Below are 20,212 nucleotides of genomic sequence, written 5' to 3' on the forward strand. Positions count from 1 at the left end.
CCACGTTTGCTCATTTACTGGTACCGGACCTAGTTGGAACACTCAGACATCTAGTTGGCAGAGGTCAAGACACAGCCTTGAAGGCCGTCCTACACAAAGTCCCGCAACGCTGTACTAATGAAATGCAGGGAGTGACAAAAATAAAGCAACAAGTGTATTGGTGCATACAACATTAAACCAGCTGTTATGAGCATATGAAATAAATATATTTACAGCGTCCAGCTAGCCTGGCTAACGTCAGACCTCTTTCTCATTGAGGCGTGGTCTGGGAACCACATGTTCATTTTCTCGTATTTGAGGCGTGGTTTACGAATGCCCAGAGCCGTTTATTGGGCGCTACGAATGTCTATCAAATGCGCCTGTACGTAGCTCATAGCCAATCGTTTCAATTATACCAGATGACATATGTAGAGCGACAGAAATTCGACGAGGAAGAAGACGAAATAAACTTGCGTTCTAAACTACTTAGAACACTATCTAAGGCTGCATCGAAAGGTAACTTCCCGTCTGCTGCCATGTTGGATCCATAGATATAAACAAACTGCTTCGGTGTGTCGCATAGACGTCGTCATCGTCTTGCTCCCTCCCCGTTCTGTGATTGGTTCCCTTTTTGAGGGGAAAATCTGGTCCATGGAATCCAGGCTGCCTAGCAGCGTGAATAAAATCGCGCTGTGCACAAGGCAGCATGGGGAAACCCAGGCTAGCGTCCAGCATAAATCTACGGGAAAAGCCAAGTACAAGTACAATAACTGGGCAGACAGCTACAGCTGGAGCCCCTGAATACTACTGAAATAACACAGAAGGCTGTTATGAATGCATTAATTTTGCATATGCAGTAGCTATTAGTGCGACCAATGGCACTGCACAGTGGGATATGAACAAGTTGAAACGGGACAGAGAGGGGCATAGCCACGAAGTCTCTCAGTTATCCAATGTCTGCTCAGGTGCAAATCCTGCTGGAAAATGAAGTCAGCATCTCCATAAAGCTTGTCTGCTGAAGGAAGCATGAAGTGCTCTGAAATTGTCCTGGTAGACGGCTGCGTTGAGTGGACAGCACAGTGGACCAACACCAGCCGATGACCAACACAGACTGTGGAAACTTCACACTGGACTTCAAGCATCTTGGATTGTGTGCCTCTCCATTCTTCCTCCAGACTCTGGGACCTTGGTTTCCAAATGAGATGCAAAATTAGCTCTCATCAGAAAAGAGGACTTTGGTCCACTGTGCTTTATTAAATCCAGAGTCAACGCAGCCGTCTACCAGGACATGTTCAGAGCACTTCATGCTTCCTTCATTTTCCAGCAGGATTTGCACCTGCCCACACTGCCAAAATAACCAAAATGACCAATGACTATGGTATCACTGTGTAATTACTGTGTGATTTCTTGTAATATTCTAATTTTCTGGGATTTTGATTTCGTGGGTTTCATAAGCTGTAAGCCATAATCATCAAAATTATAACAAATAAAGGCTTGAAATATCTCACTTTGCATGTAATGAGTCTATAAAATATATTAGTTTCACCTGTTAAGTTGAATTCTTGAAATAAATCAACTTTTTGATGATATTCTAATTTTATGACCAGCACCTGTATATTTATATATATATACATATATATATATATATATATATATATATATATATATATATATATATATATATATATATATATATATTTTTTTTTTTTTTTATTACAAGCATGTCATGTCATAATTCTTAAACAGAATTATGCTTGCATCATCTTTTTGTTATCTAAGTTTTATCGAAAAATATCGTAGATGGTGAAAAAACGTTATCTCTAATAATTTCGGATAGCTGTATGCTATGCTACTATCTAAGCTAACTAAAAAAACACTAAGAACGAGAAATGTTTAATTTCACAATCTATAGCTTCGGTTATATAGGCTACTAGTATTTGAAGTTAAAATACATTAATGGTCATTATAACGTAGTTCAAACGACTTATATAATAAAGTGATATCTGATTTGTAACCAGGCAAAGTGATTACCCATAAAACGTGTTGTTGTTGTTTTTGTTTTTTTACAGTCTATACTGTAATCGGATTGCTTGGGTCCTAAGCTGGGAATCATGACTTCGCTGGGACTTCACCACACAGGCATTCTCCACATGTACTGAAATAAACATTTTCCAAGTAGATAATGCTCACTGAATGTACACACCCGTCTGTAATAGAAGCAGATATTTACCTCCACAGAGCTGTTTGATGTTTATTAGGTCTTTTTTGCTGCTAACTGGGTTGCTAGACAATGGATTCCTCAGTGCAGTAATTATATTAACAACACGTATTAAAGAAAATGTGCCACAAGCTGTTTTAATGTTGTATATAAAACTGAAAAAGTAAAGAAATTACTCTAGTTTTTACAAGTTACTTTATTTTATGCTGGAATACATTTGTAGTCATGTGATGTTCCAAAAGAATTATTATTTTTGAATTGTAAACCAACAAACTGTTTATTTAGGACACCTACAGTGATGTGAAGAGAAATATAAATCCTGCTGTGTTTAGAATCAGCCATGACGTATCCAGCCGGATTGTTGTTCGAGGAACAAGTTATCATTCCATCACACAATGAATTAAGTCTCACCTATAACAGATACTCTGTATGTAACAATATTGTTCTCTGATTCTCCATATGCTCTTGCTGTATAGAGTCCAGTGTCTGTCTTCTGCATGTTCTTCAGTGTGAGAGAGAAGGTTTTATCATTGAAATCAACTCTGTCCTTGTAGGAAGAGTGAAGTTTTACTGTTCTAGATTCGTGTATATATCTAACTATAATCTCTGATTTATCATTTGTCCAGGATAAAAGATCAAACTCTGGTAGTTCTCGTGTCTGTATATCCAGTTGAACATAATCTCCCATCTTCACAAACACAGAGATCTCAGCACTGGACCCTGAGGAGAGAGAAACACAGTTCAGCAGCTTTTGGATTTGGACCCATTTTACACCTCCATCTTACTCCATCATCAACTCACAATCACATTTGATTAAATAATTAAGGTTCATAAGGAAATAAAAGTATTATTTCCTGTCATCTGTCATCATTAGACATGTTAATTAACTGAATAGTTAATTGTTGTTGTAGTTGTCAATATGTATGAACACCAGTGTTGTGTAGGATACTCTAAAGCAGTAATTAATTACTAGCTACAAATTACATCTTCAACCTATGTAGTTAGATTACTGTACTAATTACTCGCTCTAAAAAAGTATCACATTCATTTTTACTAAGTACTTTCTAAATCCCATATCAACCTCAACCAGTCGAACAATACAAGGATAGATACAGTGCTATGCATAAGTTTAGACACCCATACTAAAGTTGACTAAAAAGAGGAATAAAAAATCATCTTTTGGAAACTGAACTTAATGCCTTAATTAAAAAAAATAGGAAAAATCCAACCTTTAAGGACACCAATTTTCTTTGTGAATAAATAATGTATCGTAAATAAATAAATGTTCTTCCTTAAAATACAGGGTGCATAAGTTTGGACACCCCTATGTTAAATTCCCATAGAGGCAGGCAGATTTTTATTATTTTTTTATTTTTATTTTTTAGGATACTATGCATCCTGATAAAGTTCCCTTGGCCTTTGGAATTAAAATAGCCCCACATCATCACATAGCCTTCACCATACCTAGAGATTGGCATGGTTTTATTTCAGTTAGCCTAATAGCTAGTTTGATTTGCATTGAGAGATGATCTTATGGAAAGTACCCCATGCCAATCTCTAGGTATGGTGAAGGCTATGTGATGATGTGGGGCTATTTTAATTCCAAAGGCCAAGGGAACTTTATCAGGATGCATAGTATCCTAAAAAAAAAAAAAAAAAAATTCTGCCTGCCTCTATGGGAATTTAACATAGGGGTGTCCAAACTTATGCACCCTGTATTTTAAGGAAGAACATTTATTTATTTACGATACATTATTCATTCACAAAGAAAATTGGTGTCCTTAAAGGTTGGATTTTTCCTAATTTTTTAAATTAAGGCATTAAGTTCAATTTCCAAAAGATGATTTTTTATTCCTCTTTTTAGTCAACTTTAGCATGGGTGTCTAAACTTATGCATAGCACTGTATGAAACTGCTCTTTTTATTCTTTCAAATAAATTATATTTAACAGCAAATTATTCTTCACACCTAAAATAATCACAATAGTGATCAAAATGTTGGCAAATGGTGAACTATATGTGGGATTGATCATCTTTCATTCTCTGGAGAGCAAAAGATGAAGAACAGCATTAATCAGCCGATTATTCATGGTAAACTTTAAAGTCACTCAATTATCTTATAATATTTAATATTTGTTTAATATATTTAATATATGCTATCTGTAAACCAAAAGCAGTTTGATATGTGAGAATAAAGACAAGTAGATAATGCTCACTGTACACGTCTTTAACAGAAGCAGATATTTACCTCCACAGAGCTGTGTGATGTTTATTAGGTCTTTTTTGTTGCTAAATCGGTTGCTATGGCTACAGATGATGGATTCCTCACTGCAGTGCAGGATGAGAGTGTTGATTTGTGATGTCACTTCCTCTGGAGAGCATCTGTTGTTCTGATAGCTAGAGTTTATCATGAGGTCATGAGCTCTGCATGTGAAGTTCACAGTACAGGAGTCACTGCTGGACCAGTGTGAGTTTACAGTCAGAACAGGAGCTTCCACAGCGTCTGAAACACACATTTACTCCAAGATCAGAATCACACTCACAGCCCAGTGATGTAAAATGGTTTAAATGCTTGTTTTGTTGAATAAAGACCACAGTAGTGAAGTGATGAAGTACACATTAAATCTAAAGACAACATAAAGATATTTTAAATTAATTTATCTCTTCCCAAAAATACTTCTTTAACCACATTATTTATCTGTGCATATTATATAAAAGTGAAAATTAAACAACTCTTATGTTACGAATTGTCTTTTAAGCAGGAACTCATTAAATCACACCTATAACATATACTCTGTATGTAACAATATTTTTCTCTGATTCTCCACTTGTTCTTGCTGTATAGAGTCCAGTGTCTGTCTTCTGCATGTTCTTCAGTGTGAGAAAGAAGGTTTTATCATTGAAATCAACTCTGTCCTTGTAGGAATGATGAGATTTGACTTCTTTAGTTGCACTTAGATATCTAACTATCTTCTCTGATTTATCATTTGTCCAGTATAAAAGATCAAACTCTGGTAGATCTCGTGTCTGTATATCCAGATAAACAGAATCTCCCGTCTTCACAAACACAAAGATCTCAGCACTGGACCAGTTTGAGTTTACAGTCAGAAAAGGAGCATCAACAGCGTCTGAAACACACATTTACTCCAAGATCAGAAACACACTCACAGCCCAGTGATGTAAAATGGTTTAAATGCTTGAATAAAGACCGTTACTGCACAGTAGTGATAAAGTACACATTAAAATCTAAAGACAACACAAAGATATTTTAAATGAATGTATCTCTTAAATACCTCTTTAACCACATTATTTATCTGTGCATATTATATACGAATTGTCTTTTAAGCAGGAACTCATTAAATCACACAATGAAATGAGACTCACCTATAACAGATACTTTGTATTTAACAATATCTTTGTTGAGTAACCCAGTTGTTCTTGCTGTATAGAGTCCAGTGTCTGTCTTCTGCATGTTCTTCAGTGTGAGAGAGAAGGTTTCATCATTGAAATCCACTCTGTCCTTGTATGAAGGGTGAAGTCTTACTTTTTTATATTTATGCATATATAAAACTATACGCTCTGATTTATCATTTGTCCAGGATAAAAGATCAAACTCTGGTAGATCTTGTGTCTGTATATCCAGTTGAACAGAATCTCCCGTCTTCACAAGCACAGAGATCTCAGCACTGAACCCTGAGGAAAGAGAGAGAAACACACTGTTTTGTTAAGCATCTCATGCTCTGTGTTCAAGTACCAAATTGCATGCAAAATTTGGCACAGATGACGAAAACAAACTATGACTTCAAAAAATTATCAGGCAGAAATACCTGTGGGATCTGTAGAGCAAGAGACAGGGAATCAATCCATGGATATAAAATACTATCTCTGAATCACTATGACTGAACATGATGCTTTACACAAGCGACATTATAGATAAAGCACTTGAAAACAAGACATTTCAGTTAGTTATACACATGTAATAATAGAGTGTATTACCTGTGTTACAGATGAGGAGAAGGATGAAGGATGTAAGCAGATGATCTACTGCCATTGTAACAAACATCAAGATGGCTGAAGTTGTATTCTTAAAACAGGAAGTTGAATATGTTGAAATGACGCTCATGTAGCCTCATTATAACTCTCTCACCACAGACAGCTCAATTAAGCATGCGTTTAATAACAGTCAGATGAAGAAAATCACAGTTTCACACTGATCTCTGAGAAACTTTTTTTCCTCCATATTGATGAGACATGAAATTATGAAACCAGCCACAGAAAACAGACTAGATATGGAAAAATACACATGTACAAGCATGTTGTGAATAGCATTGGTTATACCTGAGCAATCACTGCATGCACGCCTTACATTAAAATTAAGAGGTAATGTTTACATTAAGACTCCCAATGTGTGTGCTGTGCTCTAACTCGGATGGGTTAAATGAAGATGTCACGTCACGTCACATGAGCCAGGCCCAACAGAAGTCTGGTGAACTCACGTCAGAGGCCCACATAGAAGAAAATGAATAGTTGAATAAAGTCCTTATTTTTGTTTGTTTTTTTGCGCACATAAAGTATTCTCGTCGCTTGATAAACTTAAGGTCGAGCCACTGTAGTCACTTGGACTATATGTGACGATGTTTACTAACTTTTCTGGGATGGCAAATATCAATTACCTAGCAGCCTATATGAAGGAGTGAGCCAGCTCTCAGATTTCATCAAAAATATCTTAATTTGTGTTCCGAAGATGAACGAAAGTCTCACGGGGTTGGAACAACATGAGGGTGAGTAATTACTGACAGAATTTTCATTTTTGGGTGATCTAACCCTTTAATATGAAGTTTATTAATTACTCATTACTAACTATATATTTAAATAGTTTTTCCAAATGAGGATATTCTCATTATTCAGTCTCCTCACACTAACACATGTAATGAAGTATATGGAATGTGAACTATGCAATCACTTGTAATTAGACTAAATTACATTTTAAAATGCATAATCAGATTACAATTACATCTTTGTGTTAACTCTGGAGAAAAAGAAACAAACAAATAAAACTATGTAGACAATGTGATATCATTCCTCAGTTGGTCACATACAAAAAGTGAACAGAGGGAATAATCAACCCAACTCTGGCAAGAAAACACCTGCTGAAGTGGCAATAAGCTTCTCATTTTTTTATATGCGATTGTGATGGATTTTTAATAGATAAAATAGTAAACTGTGTATTAAACTAACCATGTTTCTAACATCTAACCTTGTTTCTCTTTTTCGGCCTCATGCTAACTTTGAAACACAATGTACTAAAACGTTCTGTTCTTTGTAATAATATTTTCAGGTGTCAAGGACACCAGGTTCAACCTAAGTCAGGTAGGGGAAAAATCGACCACACGATATACAGTAAATCCAAAGAAAAGTGACATTTTCTATGTGCATGATTCAGATAAAGTTTCTGTTGATAGTATTAAAGTTAAACGTCGTGTAAAATATCTCAGGGTTGATATTTGCAGATCAGGTTTAGAATGTCTTCATTTCAATTTTCAGCCAAGGTTAGATACAACTAAAAAGATACTATGTTGCTGGCATATCAGCAGCATATAGCCTATATCACAAGGGCATTTCATGCTTACATGTAATCTACATATATAGGCTAATTGAGTGAAATCATTCCATTTGAATTCACAGTGTTGCCATATCTTCAGCTAGACTAAATACTGGCAACTGAATATGTATATATTACCTTATTTAACCCTCAGAGAGTCTTCGGTCACTTCTGACCGAAAAAAAATTCTGTTTTGAATTTTAAAAAATCACAGCTTCATCGGAAGGTTATGATACTTGGTGACTTTTATGGCATTAGGTATGTGTATACCTAAAAAAAATTGAGGTCATGATCCGAGCATGCTAAGTGGTCGTAAAAAAAATAGTCACACTCAATGCCTTCGGTCAAAAATGACCGACCCATAGGAAATGAATGGGAAATTTACAAAAACAAAAATTCTCAGAATTTTTGTCTGTACAATCTACAAATCGGCCATGATTCTAAAAAAAAGTACACCGCAGTAAAGGGGTGACACTCTACAACATCAAGAGTGTAAAAAATTCACACCCACCCACACACACACACATAGAAACACACTTTTATACACACCACACCAATAAATTCAGATTACAAAAAATCTGTTTTGAATTTTTAAAAATCACAGCTTCATTGGAATGTTACGAAACTTGGTGACTTGTCTGGCATTAGGTATGTGAACACAGAAAAAAATTGAGGTCATGATCCGAGAATGCTAAGTGGTCGTAAAAAAAATAGTCACACTCATGGTCTTCGGTCAAAAATGACCCCCATAGGAAATGAATGGGAAATTGACAAAAACACAAAAATTCACTACAAATCGGCCACGATGCAGAAAAAAAGTGCTCAGCAATGAAGGGGTGAAACTCTAAAACATCAAGAGTGAAAAACATAACATAATTAATAATTATAATTAATATATATATATATAATTAATATAATAATTATTAAAATTATTAAAATAATAATTAATAAAATGTTATTAACCTTGCAAAAAGTATTATTTGACAATTTCTAAAAAAATACAATCAATCCACATCTTAAAAGTAAGTAATTTGGTCCAAAAACAACTAGAATTCACAAGCATCTCCATTTAGAGCTATTACAGGCATCTAGTGGTAAACCCATGCAATAACATGATTTATTTAATTTTATGTTTAATAAATTGATTTATTTTCTTTTATTATTATTTTTTTTTCTGAAAGCCTAGTCTCTATTTTAACCGAAAATACCGCATAGAAAAAAAATAAAATAAAATAAAAATAATTAAAAAAAAAAACATTATTTTCAATGGCAAAAAATGGACTATAAATATTGCATAAATATTAATAAGTTCAATCAAATTGTCTCAAAATACTAAATTAAAAAGAATAAATATTATAGACCAAAAATAAATTGCATTGGTTTTTATTGGGATGGAGGAAGTTTCATTTTTCGGTGTCCGGTCACTTCTGACCGGGAAGGCACTGAGTGTGACTGCTAAACGAAGACTCTCTGAGGGTTAAGTCATAGAATAAATATATCTTTCAGATGAATCTTTTGTGATTCTGCTTTGTCTGTCATTGTTTATTGAATTATTAATTAACTCAATTGTCAAAACAATTTTAAATAAAAGAGAATAGATGATTTAGTATTTTACATCCATGACCCTTTAAAATATATGGAGAGCTTTCTCTGGGTATTGTAGAGCTAATAAGAAATTAGCAATTGTTTAGTCAGTTTCAGCTGAAAATTGTAGTTGTAGTTCAGTTGTCAAAAACTTACCCCGTGTCATGTACTGCTCCGAAACACAGGGGTTGAGGATCCAAACGCAGTATTTATTAACAGGGTAGTCCACAATCGTAATCCAAATCCAGGCAAAGGTCATTCACAAACACAGACATACATAGATGCTTCATTAGCGGACGTTTCAATAGGCAGCGAAACGTAAGCCGTCTGCCATATTGGAGCTGCCTGTGAACATTTTGAGAGCAAGTTGACTGAGCGTCGACAACCGTAGTTGAATGCATGCATGAATATCTACAGACTTCAGCAGATGATTACGCTAAACTAACACAATACAATAGTAAAAGTATAAACTTTAAAAATACCATAGTAAAAACATGTAATATTGAGTTAATACATGTAATAACACAAACCAACACATCCTCACCAGTAAAAGGTAAAATTTTAATCTTGACGGTTTCACAACCAGAAGCTTCGCAATGTTGTGGCATCATTGATTCTTACTATGAGTAACGACACGCTGACCGTTGCAAGATGGCGGGCGCGCCTACAGTACGTGCATTGGAGTGGTTGAACGTGGCACTATATACGTATCTATACACAAACAAACAGTCCAATCAATATCTGATCAAAGTTCAGGGCTGAGGCAAACAGAGATATCCAAAATAACGAGAAGGGGGAGACTGCAGACCTGGAGCAGGCAGATAGGCTATAAGGGCCATGAAGGCAGTTTTATGGCCCTGTAGTTTCTGATGTGTCCAGTATGGGGAGGCTGTACAGAGGTGACTTGCGGAGGAGAAAACCACGTAATTTAAAAAATACTACCCATATTGTGTACTTTTAAGAGTTTTTCAGGTTAGAATGTAGTCTTTTTGAAAGCTCAAATCTGTCGTTTACTTTTATAAAATATTATCGCCTATTTGAAAGATGAATCTGACGTTTTCGGAGTTTTCCAGGCGATCACCAGCGCCCAGGTTTTAAAAAGTAATTCAGTGGGATTTCGGATCATGGATTGGATCAAATCTTGGAAATGGGTTTTTCAAAAGCAAAAGAGGGATTCCGAACTAAGATCAGAGCGTGTAATCCGATCTTACATTTGATCCGGATCAAACCTGCCCTTTGGGCTTTTCAAAACTTTGAACTCGGTTTGGGATCTATTTGATCCTGATCCCATCAGAAGGGTGGATTCAGTTCGAACCAAATAAAATCAGAGAGTTTTTTTTTTTTTAAGTGAATGATCACAAAATCAGTGTTTACTGATGATCTATATATTTCTTCATATTTGAAGCATATATGAAGCATGTCACATCTAATGAGATATGGTAAACGCAAAACAAAAAACAAAAATCTCAGCTATCAGCTGTCAAATAAATGTCACTGTTGCTCACAGCTTTATAATTCTACAGTATATTAATGGCAATGACAACAACACATATACTCAGTCATTCAGTAGCCTAGTTAAAAGTAATTCCTCACAATTGCATCTCTAATTGCATGTCCAGTGCGTCCTTCATTAGGTAAGAACATTGGCGGCTGTTCTGGTTCTACATCAGGCTCAGGCCCATCAAAATAGTCATCAAGAGGGCGATGTTATGCAAAACAATACAGGCAAGGATTATGTCTTTGCGCTGAACCGCCCCGGGGAGCGCAAGTGTATTTCTTAGTTAACTGACGTGCATCTGTGGAGGGAAAAGTCCGCTTTGCGCGGGTGCAAAATAGGAATGATACATGCGTCGGTGTACAAAGTCAATTGCGCTGGGTGCAAGATAGGGCCCGGTGTGTTTAAATAGTGTCATCCATTAACCAGCAATGAGCTGATTGGTGTAAGTCTAACTGAGCACAAGCCAAAGCAATCATGCTGAAGGCTTTTAAGGTCAGTGTTGGCTACACTAAAGAGTTTGAACCATGGACTCAAAACGGCCTAATTTCACTGTGGCAGAAACCTGTGCACTGCTAGAGGGTGTTCGGGCCAATTCTGGTTTCAGCTCTGCAAAGGGTGGAGAAGTGACCAAAAAAGGAAAACACAACAATTGGGAGGACATAACCAATCATGTCAATGCCATGGGGTCTGGCCAAAAGAGGACCATAAAACAAGTTATGTTGCGATGGAAGAACCTTAGGGCCAAGGCAACAAAAGACCTTACTGAAGCCAAGAACCCCAAACAGGTAACAAGCCATATAAGAGGGGTGATTTCACTGATATGGTCCTTGACATCAGAGGAGGAGAAAAATCAGAGGCTCTGCATGGCATTGAAGGAAGCAGATGGAGAGGCCACAATTACCAAGACTAGGACTTCAGAAGAATGCAAGCAAAATTCTCCTGCAGAGGAAATGTTTGTCCTGGACTTCACTACAGTGATTGAGGAGGAAGATAGATCCCCAGTGGATGTAATGAAGACAGTCCAAGACGTTCCTACAAGAAAACGCAAACGTTCCTCAGCTACAAACCAGGATGGTGACAGCTATGAATTGCTTCTGAAATGGGAAACTGAAAGAGCAGAAGTACAAATTGAACTGGTAAAGAACAAATCTTGCTTACCCAATGCAGCAGAAAAAAGTGCAGATGGAGATACATCTCCTAAAGGCAGAGATGGAAAGAGCTGGTATCTGTCCTGTAAATGATTTTTGACTATTGGATAGTATTGTTTTTGTTTTGTTATTTAACATTATAACAAAATAAGGAATGTAAAATGTTTCTGTTTATCACAGTGTTTCTGTTTCTTAAAATTAAAACAAACAATGGCTATTTGTGGCCACCGGTATTTTGCCTACCTGTTGTTCTTTGCTAAGCCAGTAGGCTACACTGTTGGCCCCATTTAAGGCTCTGGTAAACAGGATTTGGTAATCCTAAAAATGTAGTATTTGGATCACAGTGATCCAATCCAATGTTCCTTTAAAAAAACTGGCATAAAAGTAAGATGGATTAGGTGATCCTGGATAGCAAAACATGGAATTTCCAAATCCGGATCAATTTGATCCGATTACATTTTGTTTTTTAAACTGGGCCCAGGGCGCTCAGTGCTCATGTACCCACCGAGAACAATTGCCTCGGCTAGTCCTTCTGATGTTTGCCGCTGGCTCTGATGTCTCTGTAGCCTAGTAGTTAAACATAGTTGTCTTTTTCTTCTCAGATGGCTAAATGGCTCTTGGAATTTTAGAAAGGGTAATTGACCCTTTGCAGGAGTTTGATTGACAGGCGATCTGACCAATCATAATCCACCATTTTTGTCCGACAAATCAGTCAGGTGAGTTAGTAGATTAACCTTGGAGGATTTGAGCTTTAAAAACGGAGTGCACTGACATCTTTCAGCAGTTAAAAAAACAATCCTTCTTATGTTCATTCATGTTAATTTGATGCTATAAATTAAATAGAAGGAAGAGATGATCGGTTCACGAGAAGCTTTAACTGAGGCGCCACAGCGATCTGTCACAACACATTAAAGAGCCACAAAACGATATTCATTGTTTACATTTCTTTAAAAAATGACCAAATTTGAAAGTTGATACTTTGTTTCATATCAAAAGTAACCCAAAAGTAACCTGGTGGGCTGTCCTGTCTGTCTAGCGCGTAGTCATTTGTCCTCTTTGCTCCGTGATGTATTTTTCACTGCGTGAGAACATGGTGTGGTGTGAGAGCGGCATGGCTTGTCGGACATAGCAACAGTAACTAAAGGGGGCGGGTCTTTGCAAATGGTCAATTGTGTTTGTCTTCTTAAATGCTATGTAGAACACTGGCCCTATTAATTTTTCATTTCACAAAAACACTAAATTCAATTGCAATTCAGTTGTCTCTGTAGGCTATGTATGAAGACCAACAGTGAATTATGAACAGATATTTTAATCCGTAGTGCAGATCATTACACTGTCTATCTGATATCTTAATGTAATGTTTATATTTAAATTCACAAAAAAAAAAAAAACACTCAACCAGGTCAAAATTGTTAGGAGTATGGACGAGGACTTTTAAGAGTCTTAAGAGTTTCTTTAGCAGAGGAGAAAATGTCAGAAAGACGAAGAGGGAGAAGAAATGTGTTGCAGACAATGGATGACAGTGAGTTAATAAGACGCTATAGATTAGATCGTGTAGGGATCATGTTTGTGACATATCTTAGCCTATTAGAGACACGCTAACATCTCCGACACAGCGCAGAAATGCCATAGCGCCAGAAATGAAAGTAATCACTACATTAAGATATTTGGCAACTGCTGGGAAAATGCAACAGCGCAGCAGTGATGATTTGGGTCTGTCACAACCTTCTGTAAGCAGAGTGATCACACAAACTATTACAGCACTTTCACAACCTCTAATTGTAGTTTGGAAGGGCTACTTCAAGTGAATTGAATCTTTTGACAAAGGTGGTTAAAACTGCATCAAAAATTATTGGGGCTCCATTGGAATCATTACAGGATATTTATTGGAAACGCAGCACTGGGAAGGCACTGAGTATTATACAGGATGTTAGTCATCCGGCACACAGTCTCTTCTCCCAACTCCCATCAGGGAGACGTTGGCAGAGCATCCCAACACGTACGTCACGTTTTAGGGACAGTTTTTATCCACAGGCTGTAAGGCTGCTGAACGATAGTGTAAGAGGAAGGAGGGCTGAGGTTTGAGCGTATGTTTTTAGATTTATTTTTTATTCTATTCTATTCTATCTTATTTTTGACTGGTGCTGAGAGAGTGCTAAGGCACATTGTATTTCATTGCTGTGGTACTCTGTACGAATATGCATATGACAATAAAACTGAAACTTGAAACTTGAACTAGTTTCCACTGGACATTCCCACCTTGCCGGCTCAAAAAACTGCATTTATGAATAAAGCAGGCTTTCCTGGTGCGCACAATCAGGGGGAATGAACCGTTAATCATTTATTATTAACCGCTATAAGCTCACACGTCTGCTTCTTGCCCCGTGCTGTGACACCCGGCTCGAATTTTGCCTTAAGCATGCCTTCATCCACTAACTGGGCTAACAGTAAACACTGTTCCTCTGTCCAGTTGGGCTTTCTCGTCCTTGTTGTTTTTTATTCCATGTTTGTTACATTAAAACCAACATTCAAACCACCACTTAAATAGACATGCCAGCAATCAGTGTAATTGGAAAAGAGTGACATTTTATTTTAATTCTAAGGAAATTAACAGCATGAAAAAAAAAAGATTTATACACACACACACACACACACACACACACACACACACATTATATATATATATACAGTATATAATGTGTGTGTGTGTGTGTGTGTCAGTAGACCCTATACTTAAAATCTCTCTTTTTTTTTCTTCTTCTTAAAAAAAGAAGCAGTCAAGATAAGCCGCAAACAAATTCAAACTACATAAACTCACCCGATTAATAGTGTGTTTGCATGAAACTATATTCATAACACTCATTCATAACATCAAAGACTTTAAGCTCCATTTCTGAGTCCAAGCAATAATAAAAGTCTTTTTATGCTTTAACATTCATGAGCAGATGATTGGTGTCCTGCTATACAGTAGGTGATGGTGGTCCAGGTATCTCCTGTCATCTCCGGTGGCGCTCCGTTCACGGAGATGGATGCTGGCATATGACGTATGACGTAGCGTAGGAAGCGTCGTGACGTAGAACGAACGCAGAGTTTTGTTTTGCTCTGCTCTCTGGCTGCGCTGTCACGCTCGTTATACGTCACGACGCTTCCATCTCCGTGAACGCGCGTCGACCACGACCGGAAGCCAGTTATTTTCGTTTATAAAGTTTTAAATATGTATATTTTTACGACAAAACCGCACGGATTACCCTCGGAAGGCCTTCGTTTATCCCCCTGGAGCCGGATGGATTATTTTTGTGAAGGATGCATGCTCATTTTGCGACTTGGAGCAGCTGGACCCCATTGCTTCACATTATAACCACTGAAAGATCTAAGACATTTTCTAAAATAACTGAAAATGTGTTCGTCTGAAAAAAGATTGACATATGCATCTCGAACGGCTTGAGGGTGAGTAAATCATGGCTTAAATATCATTTTTGGGCGAACTATCCCTTTAATATTCGGATCACGTGACATTTATTATCTGACGTCTGCAGGAATATGAATCTCACCTCAACATCATCATAGTCTGTATCATCGCTCTGTTTGACACCTGAGAGGTCAGAATGGAAGTTTACTGCACAGATTACAGGTTTGTGTGGAAACATGTTTCTCTGCATTTGATTACTGTCAGATGTTTGATTTCTCTCATGTCTCAGACTGACAGCCTACAAGTTTAATATTGACCAGAGTTCTGGATTCACTAAACAGCTCTTACTATTCACCTTATTTTCGAACGCGGAAGTAAATATGGGTCCAGTTTCCGGTTTTTGTGCGGCACTTCCGTTTCCTCGCTTCTCTGGGCTAACTAACGATATCGATTGCGAAGGATTATGCAGAGTTGACAGAAAAATGTTACACATTAGCAGATGAATACAACAAAGAACTAAAGCCCCGCCTCACCCAGGTCGGGTACTGGACCTGGTTGAAAACACTCATGCATCTAGCTGGCAGATTGCCAAAACTTCGCCGGCGCCTTCAGTACCGCCCTAAACACGGTCGAGCCAACGCTGGACTAAGTTAATATATCTATGGAGGTAGGCTATTTTGTCATGTCAAATGTATTAATAATGTCATCAGAATGCAACCAAAGCACATGATAGCAATAAGTAGATGGCTATAAATAATTATAAATCATACAAAATAAATGCCATGATGATCATGCCATGATGACTAGATTTTATACAGGGGTTACTATAATGATTTTGTTTCTCCTTGGAGTTTTTATTCAGACTTCGTAGCCCAGCCACTTATCTGGTATCGGGTGGTCTTCTGTAGGTCTTGTGTTCACGAAATGAAAAGAACAAACATACGGTCGTTTCTTCAAATGGGCTGCCTTTCGTGTCCGTTATTTCGGCTCCCATGCCTGCGTGACACGCGTCTCAGGGAAAACGAATGCATGCTAGAAATAGAATCGACGCCTATTTTTCACGCGACACGCAAGCGTTTTGGAAGCGCTTCCAGGCAAAATAGAATAGGAAAATATGTTTGTATGTCATTTTGATATGAATACATATTAATAAATGACATTTTGACATTTTGATGTTTGAATTTAGGTTTTGACATAAATGCAGATATAGCCTAAATGTAAAAAATATATATATTATCGATTTTCAAATATTGCACCTGTCAATACAGAACGAAATATTCTGTAGCCTATTTTGCCGTCAGTACTGCCGACGTTGTCTTTGCTGCTATATATTTATGTTTAAGTGCCTTCCACAACTCTCTCCCCATATGTCGAATATATCACCAATGGGGCTTATCAAGTCACCTATAGCAGCAGCAACGCCTCGTCAGAGACGTTTCTGGTGTGCAAAGACATAGAAAACACCACGCAACAGAAACGCCACGCAGCCAGTGTGTCGCCGGTCGTATAGGGCGCCTGATAAATGTCAATAATTCGATGATTAAAACACTCCTGCTCCAAGTAAATCTTTCTTTTGTGCCAGTTATTATGACAACCTCAAACTGCACAAACAATCCCGGTCTTCCTCAAAGCCATAACGATGAGTTTGTTACGAACAACGCTCACCAGTGACCGGAAGTGCCTGACCGGAAGTCTCGCACAAAATACCGTCAACTGGCTGCGTCCGTATTTCCGTTAAAAATAAGGTGAATTACTAATGATAAAAGGGCACATTTATTTTAATAGTTTCTTCAGAAGTTACAACACATTCTCATTCCCCCTCGTCACATTTGGACACTTATTCAGGACCCCTTGGAGTCACACAAACAGGATTAGGACAGGATTATTCATGTTTTTCTTTTGTGTTAATTTTCAGATGTAAGGTAGAAATTTATAGTGGAAAAATTAAACTCTTTCCTCCCTCATCTGCACTACTGATCTTTTTTTCTGTAACACACTTTCGCACTTAGATACATCATCATGTAACCAGAACTTTCATTTATTTTATCCTGTAGACATTTTGAACATTAAAATCCAAATGAAACTTTTCATTAGTTTAAAAGGTGACTAGCTTGCATAGCCTATTTTACTTCACTAACCTCCAGGGACGTGCAAAGAGTTCATCAGGGGCAGGGGCTCAAATGTAAGAAAGACAATTTGCTGTGATTAATCTCAATTAATCGCATTTCCCCCAAACTTGTAACCATTAGGGTAGAGGTGAGTATAAATATAAATATTTATAATATCAGTTCTACTTTTACAAATAAATGCAAAGAATTGAATGTATCTTGATCTGATGCATGAGGCAAACAACTGAAAGAAATCTGCACATCTTTAAATAAAGGGATACCCTGTGAGTTAAAATGTCACGCAACCCTATTGGTGAATCAAATTTTTGGCTTTGCAATAATCATGCATATCTTGTTGCTCTTAAACCTTTGTTTTCAGTATAAACAATCTAGATTTTCAGGTATAAATGTGAGATCAGTTTTTCAGTATATCTGTGATGGACATACCTTTATTATTCTTGCAGCAACAGTAAAGGACCAAACCAGAAAACACTATCACTATCACTCCCACAACAATCACAGTTGAGATCAAAATGTAATCAAATGTCAAACTATGGATTGGTCTTCTTTCATTCTCTGGAGAGCAAGAGATGAAGAACAGCATTAATCAGCCTATTCAAAGCATATTCACAGTCACTTAATTATCTAATAATATTTAATATTTAACATTGAATATTTAATAACATGCCTCTTATAGTTTTTAAACTAAAATCAGTTTGATCTGTAAAAAAAAAAAAGACAATAATGCTCACTGAATGTACACACACACACACACACACACACACACACACACACACACACACACACACACACACACACACACACACACACACACACACACACACACACACACACGTCTTTACCTCCACAGTGCTGTGTAATGTTTATTCTGTCTTTTTTCCAGCTAATTGGGTTGCTATGGTTACAGATGATGGATTCCTCACTGCAGTTCAGGATGAGAGTGTTGATTTGTGATGTCACTTCCTGTGGAGAGCATCTGTTGTTCTTATAGCTAGAGTTTATCATGAGGTCATGAGCTCTGCATGTGAAGTTCACAGTACAGGAGTCACTGCTGGACCAGATTGAGTTTACAGTCAGAACAGGAGCTTCCACAGCGTCTAAAACACACATTTACTCCAAGATCAGAATCACACTCACAGCCCAGTGATGTAAAATGGTTTAAATGCTTGTTTTGTTGAATAAAGACCACAGTAGTGAAGTGATAAAGTACACATTAAAATCTAAAGAAAACATAAAATGAGTTTTCATCTCTACCCAAAAATATTTCTTTAACCACATTATTTATCTGTATTCTCTATTTAAGGACTCCAATGTTGTTGTTTTTTGCTTTAATTAAAGTTGCAGAAAAACATAATGAATTAAAAAATATGTGCCACAAGCTGGTTTCAATGTACACATTATATAAAAGTGAAAATTAAACATAGATTACTCTTATGAATTGTTATTTATGCAGGAACACATGAAATCACACAATGAAATGAGATTCACCTATAACAGATACTCTGTATGCAGCAATATCTTTCTCTGATTCTCCACTTGTTCTTGCTGTATAGAGTCCAGTGTCTGTCTTCTGCATGTTCTTCAGTGTGAGAGAGAAGGTTTCATCATTGAAATCCACTCTGTCCTTGTAGGAATTATGAGGTTTTACTTCTTTAGTTCCACTTATATATCTAACTATATTCTCTGATTTATCATTTATCCAGGATAAAACATCAAACTCTGGTAGATCTTGTGTCTGTATATCCAGTTGAACAGAATCTCCCGTCTGCACAAACACAGAGATCTCAGCACTGAACCCTGAGGAGAGAGAAACACAGTTCAGCTTTTGGATTTGGACCCATTTTACACCTCCATCTTACTCCATCATCAACTCTCACTCCTGTATTTGTTTGGATAAATAAATAAATAAATCATAAGGTTCAATGGTTCAGTAATTTGTTGGGGCTGTGTTCACAGTGATATAAATGTGGTATAAAAACACCAGACAGAAGTCTGATTACAACTTTAATGCAGCATTAAGACCTTGGTCAAGGACATACATCACATCAAGTCAACCGCACCAACTGTCATATACTGTATGTTTTATTATTTTTATATCTGACTTAATTTCGTGAAGCACATCAGAGAGAGACTCAATCCATGAATATAAAATACTTGTTTCTATGATACATGGATCATGAAATATAACAAAAATATCTTTAATAAGTAACTGTATAACTTTAGGGACTTTAAAGCATCATCAGCATCACTTTGTGTTTTAACCCCTGAAAAACTGGTGTCTGTAAACAGATTTACATTTGTTTTTCAGTCCAGACATGATTCCCCGTCCACTCTTGTTAGTAATGTTAGAGAGGAGTCACTCTAGTTCTCTAGTGCTTTAGTTTCTCATCAGCAGATCCTGTTCATAAGAAGCAGAACTATAGCAGACTGAACATGATGCTTTACACAAGCGACATTATAGCACTTGAAAACAAGACATTTCAGTTAGTTATACACATGTAATAATTGAGTGTATTACCTGTGTTACAGATGAGGAGAAGGATGAAGGATGTAAGCAGATGATCTACTGCCATTGTGACAAACATCAAGATGGCTGAAGTTGTATTCTTAAAACAGGAAGTTGAAATGACGCTCATGTAGCCTCATT

General features: G+C 36.9%; 1 protein-coding gene across 1 annotated transcript; it reads right to left on the minus strand.

The window, feature by feature from the left end:
- Nucleotides 1–2,375: 2,375 nt before the first annotated feature.
- Nucleotides 2,376–20,166, minus strand: LOC311292339 (uncharacterized protein). Its single transcript, XM_084412004.1, has 5 exons — nucleotides 20,084–20,166; nucleotides 19,054–19,362; nucleotides 4,976–5,323; nucleotides 4,444–4,698; nucleotides 2,376–2,917 (listed from the first exon to the last, which is right to left on the minus strand). Exons 1-5 carry the CDS (start codon nucleotides 20,148–20,150, stop codon nucleotides 2,598–2,600), a joined length of 1,299 nt encoding a protein of 432 aa, XP_084268130.1. The 5' UTR covers nucleotides 20,151–20,166; the 3' UTR covers nucleotides 2,376–2,597.
- Nucleotides 20,167–20,212: the final 46 nt, after the last annotated feature.

This window comes from Rutilus rutilus (genome assembly GCF_951802725.1).
Source record: "Rutilus rutilus genome assembly, chromosome: 6".
In the NCBI taxonomy this organism is placed as follows: Eukaryota; Metazoa; Chordata; class Actinopteri; order Cypriniformes; family Leuciscidae; genus Rutilus; species Rutilus rutilus.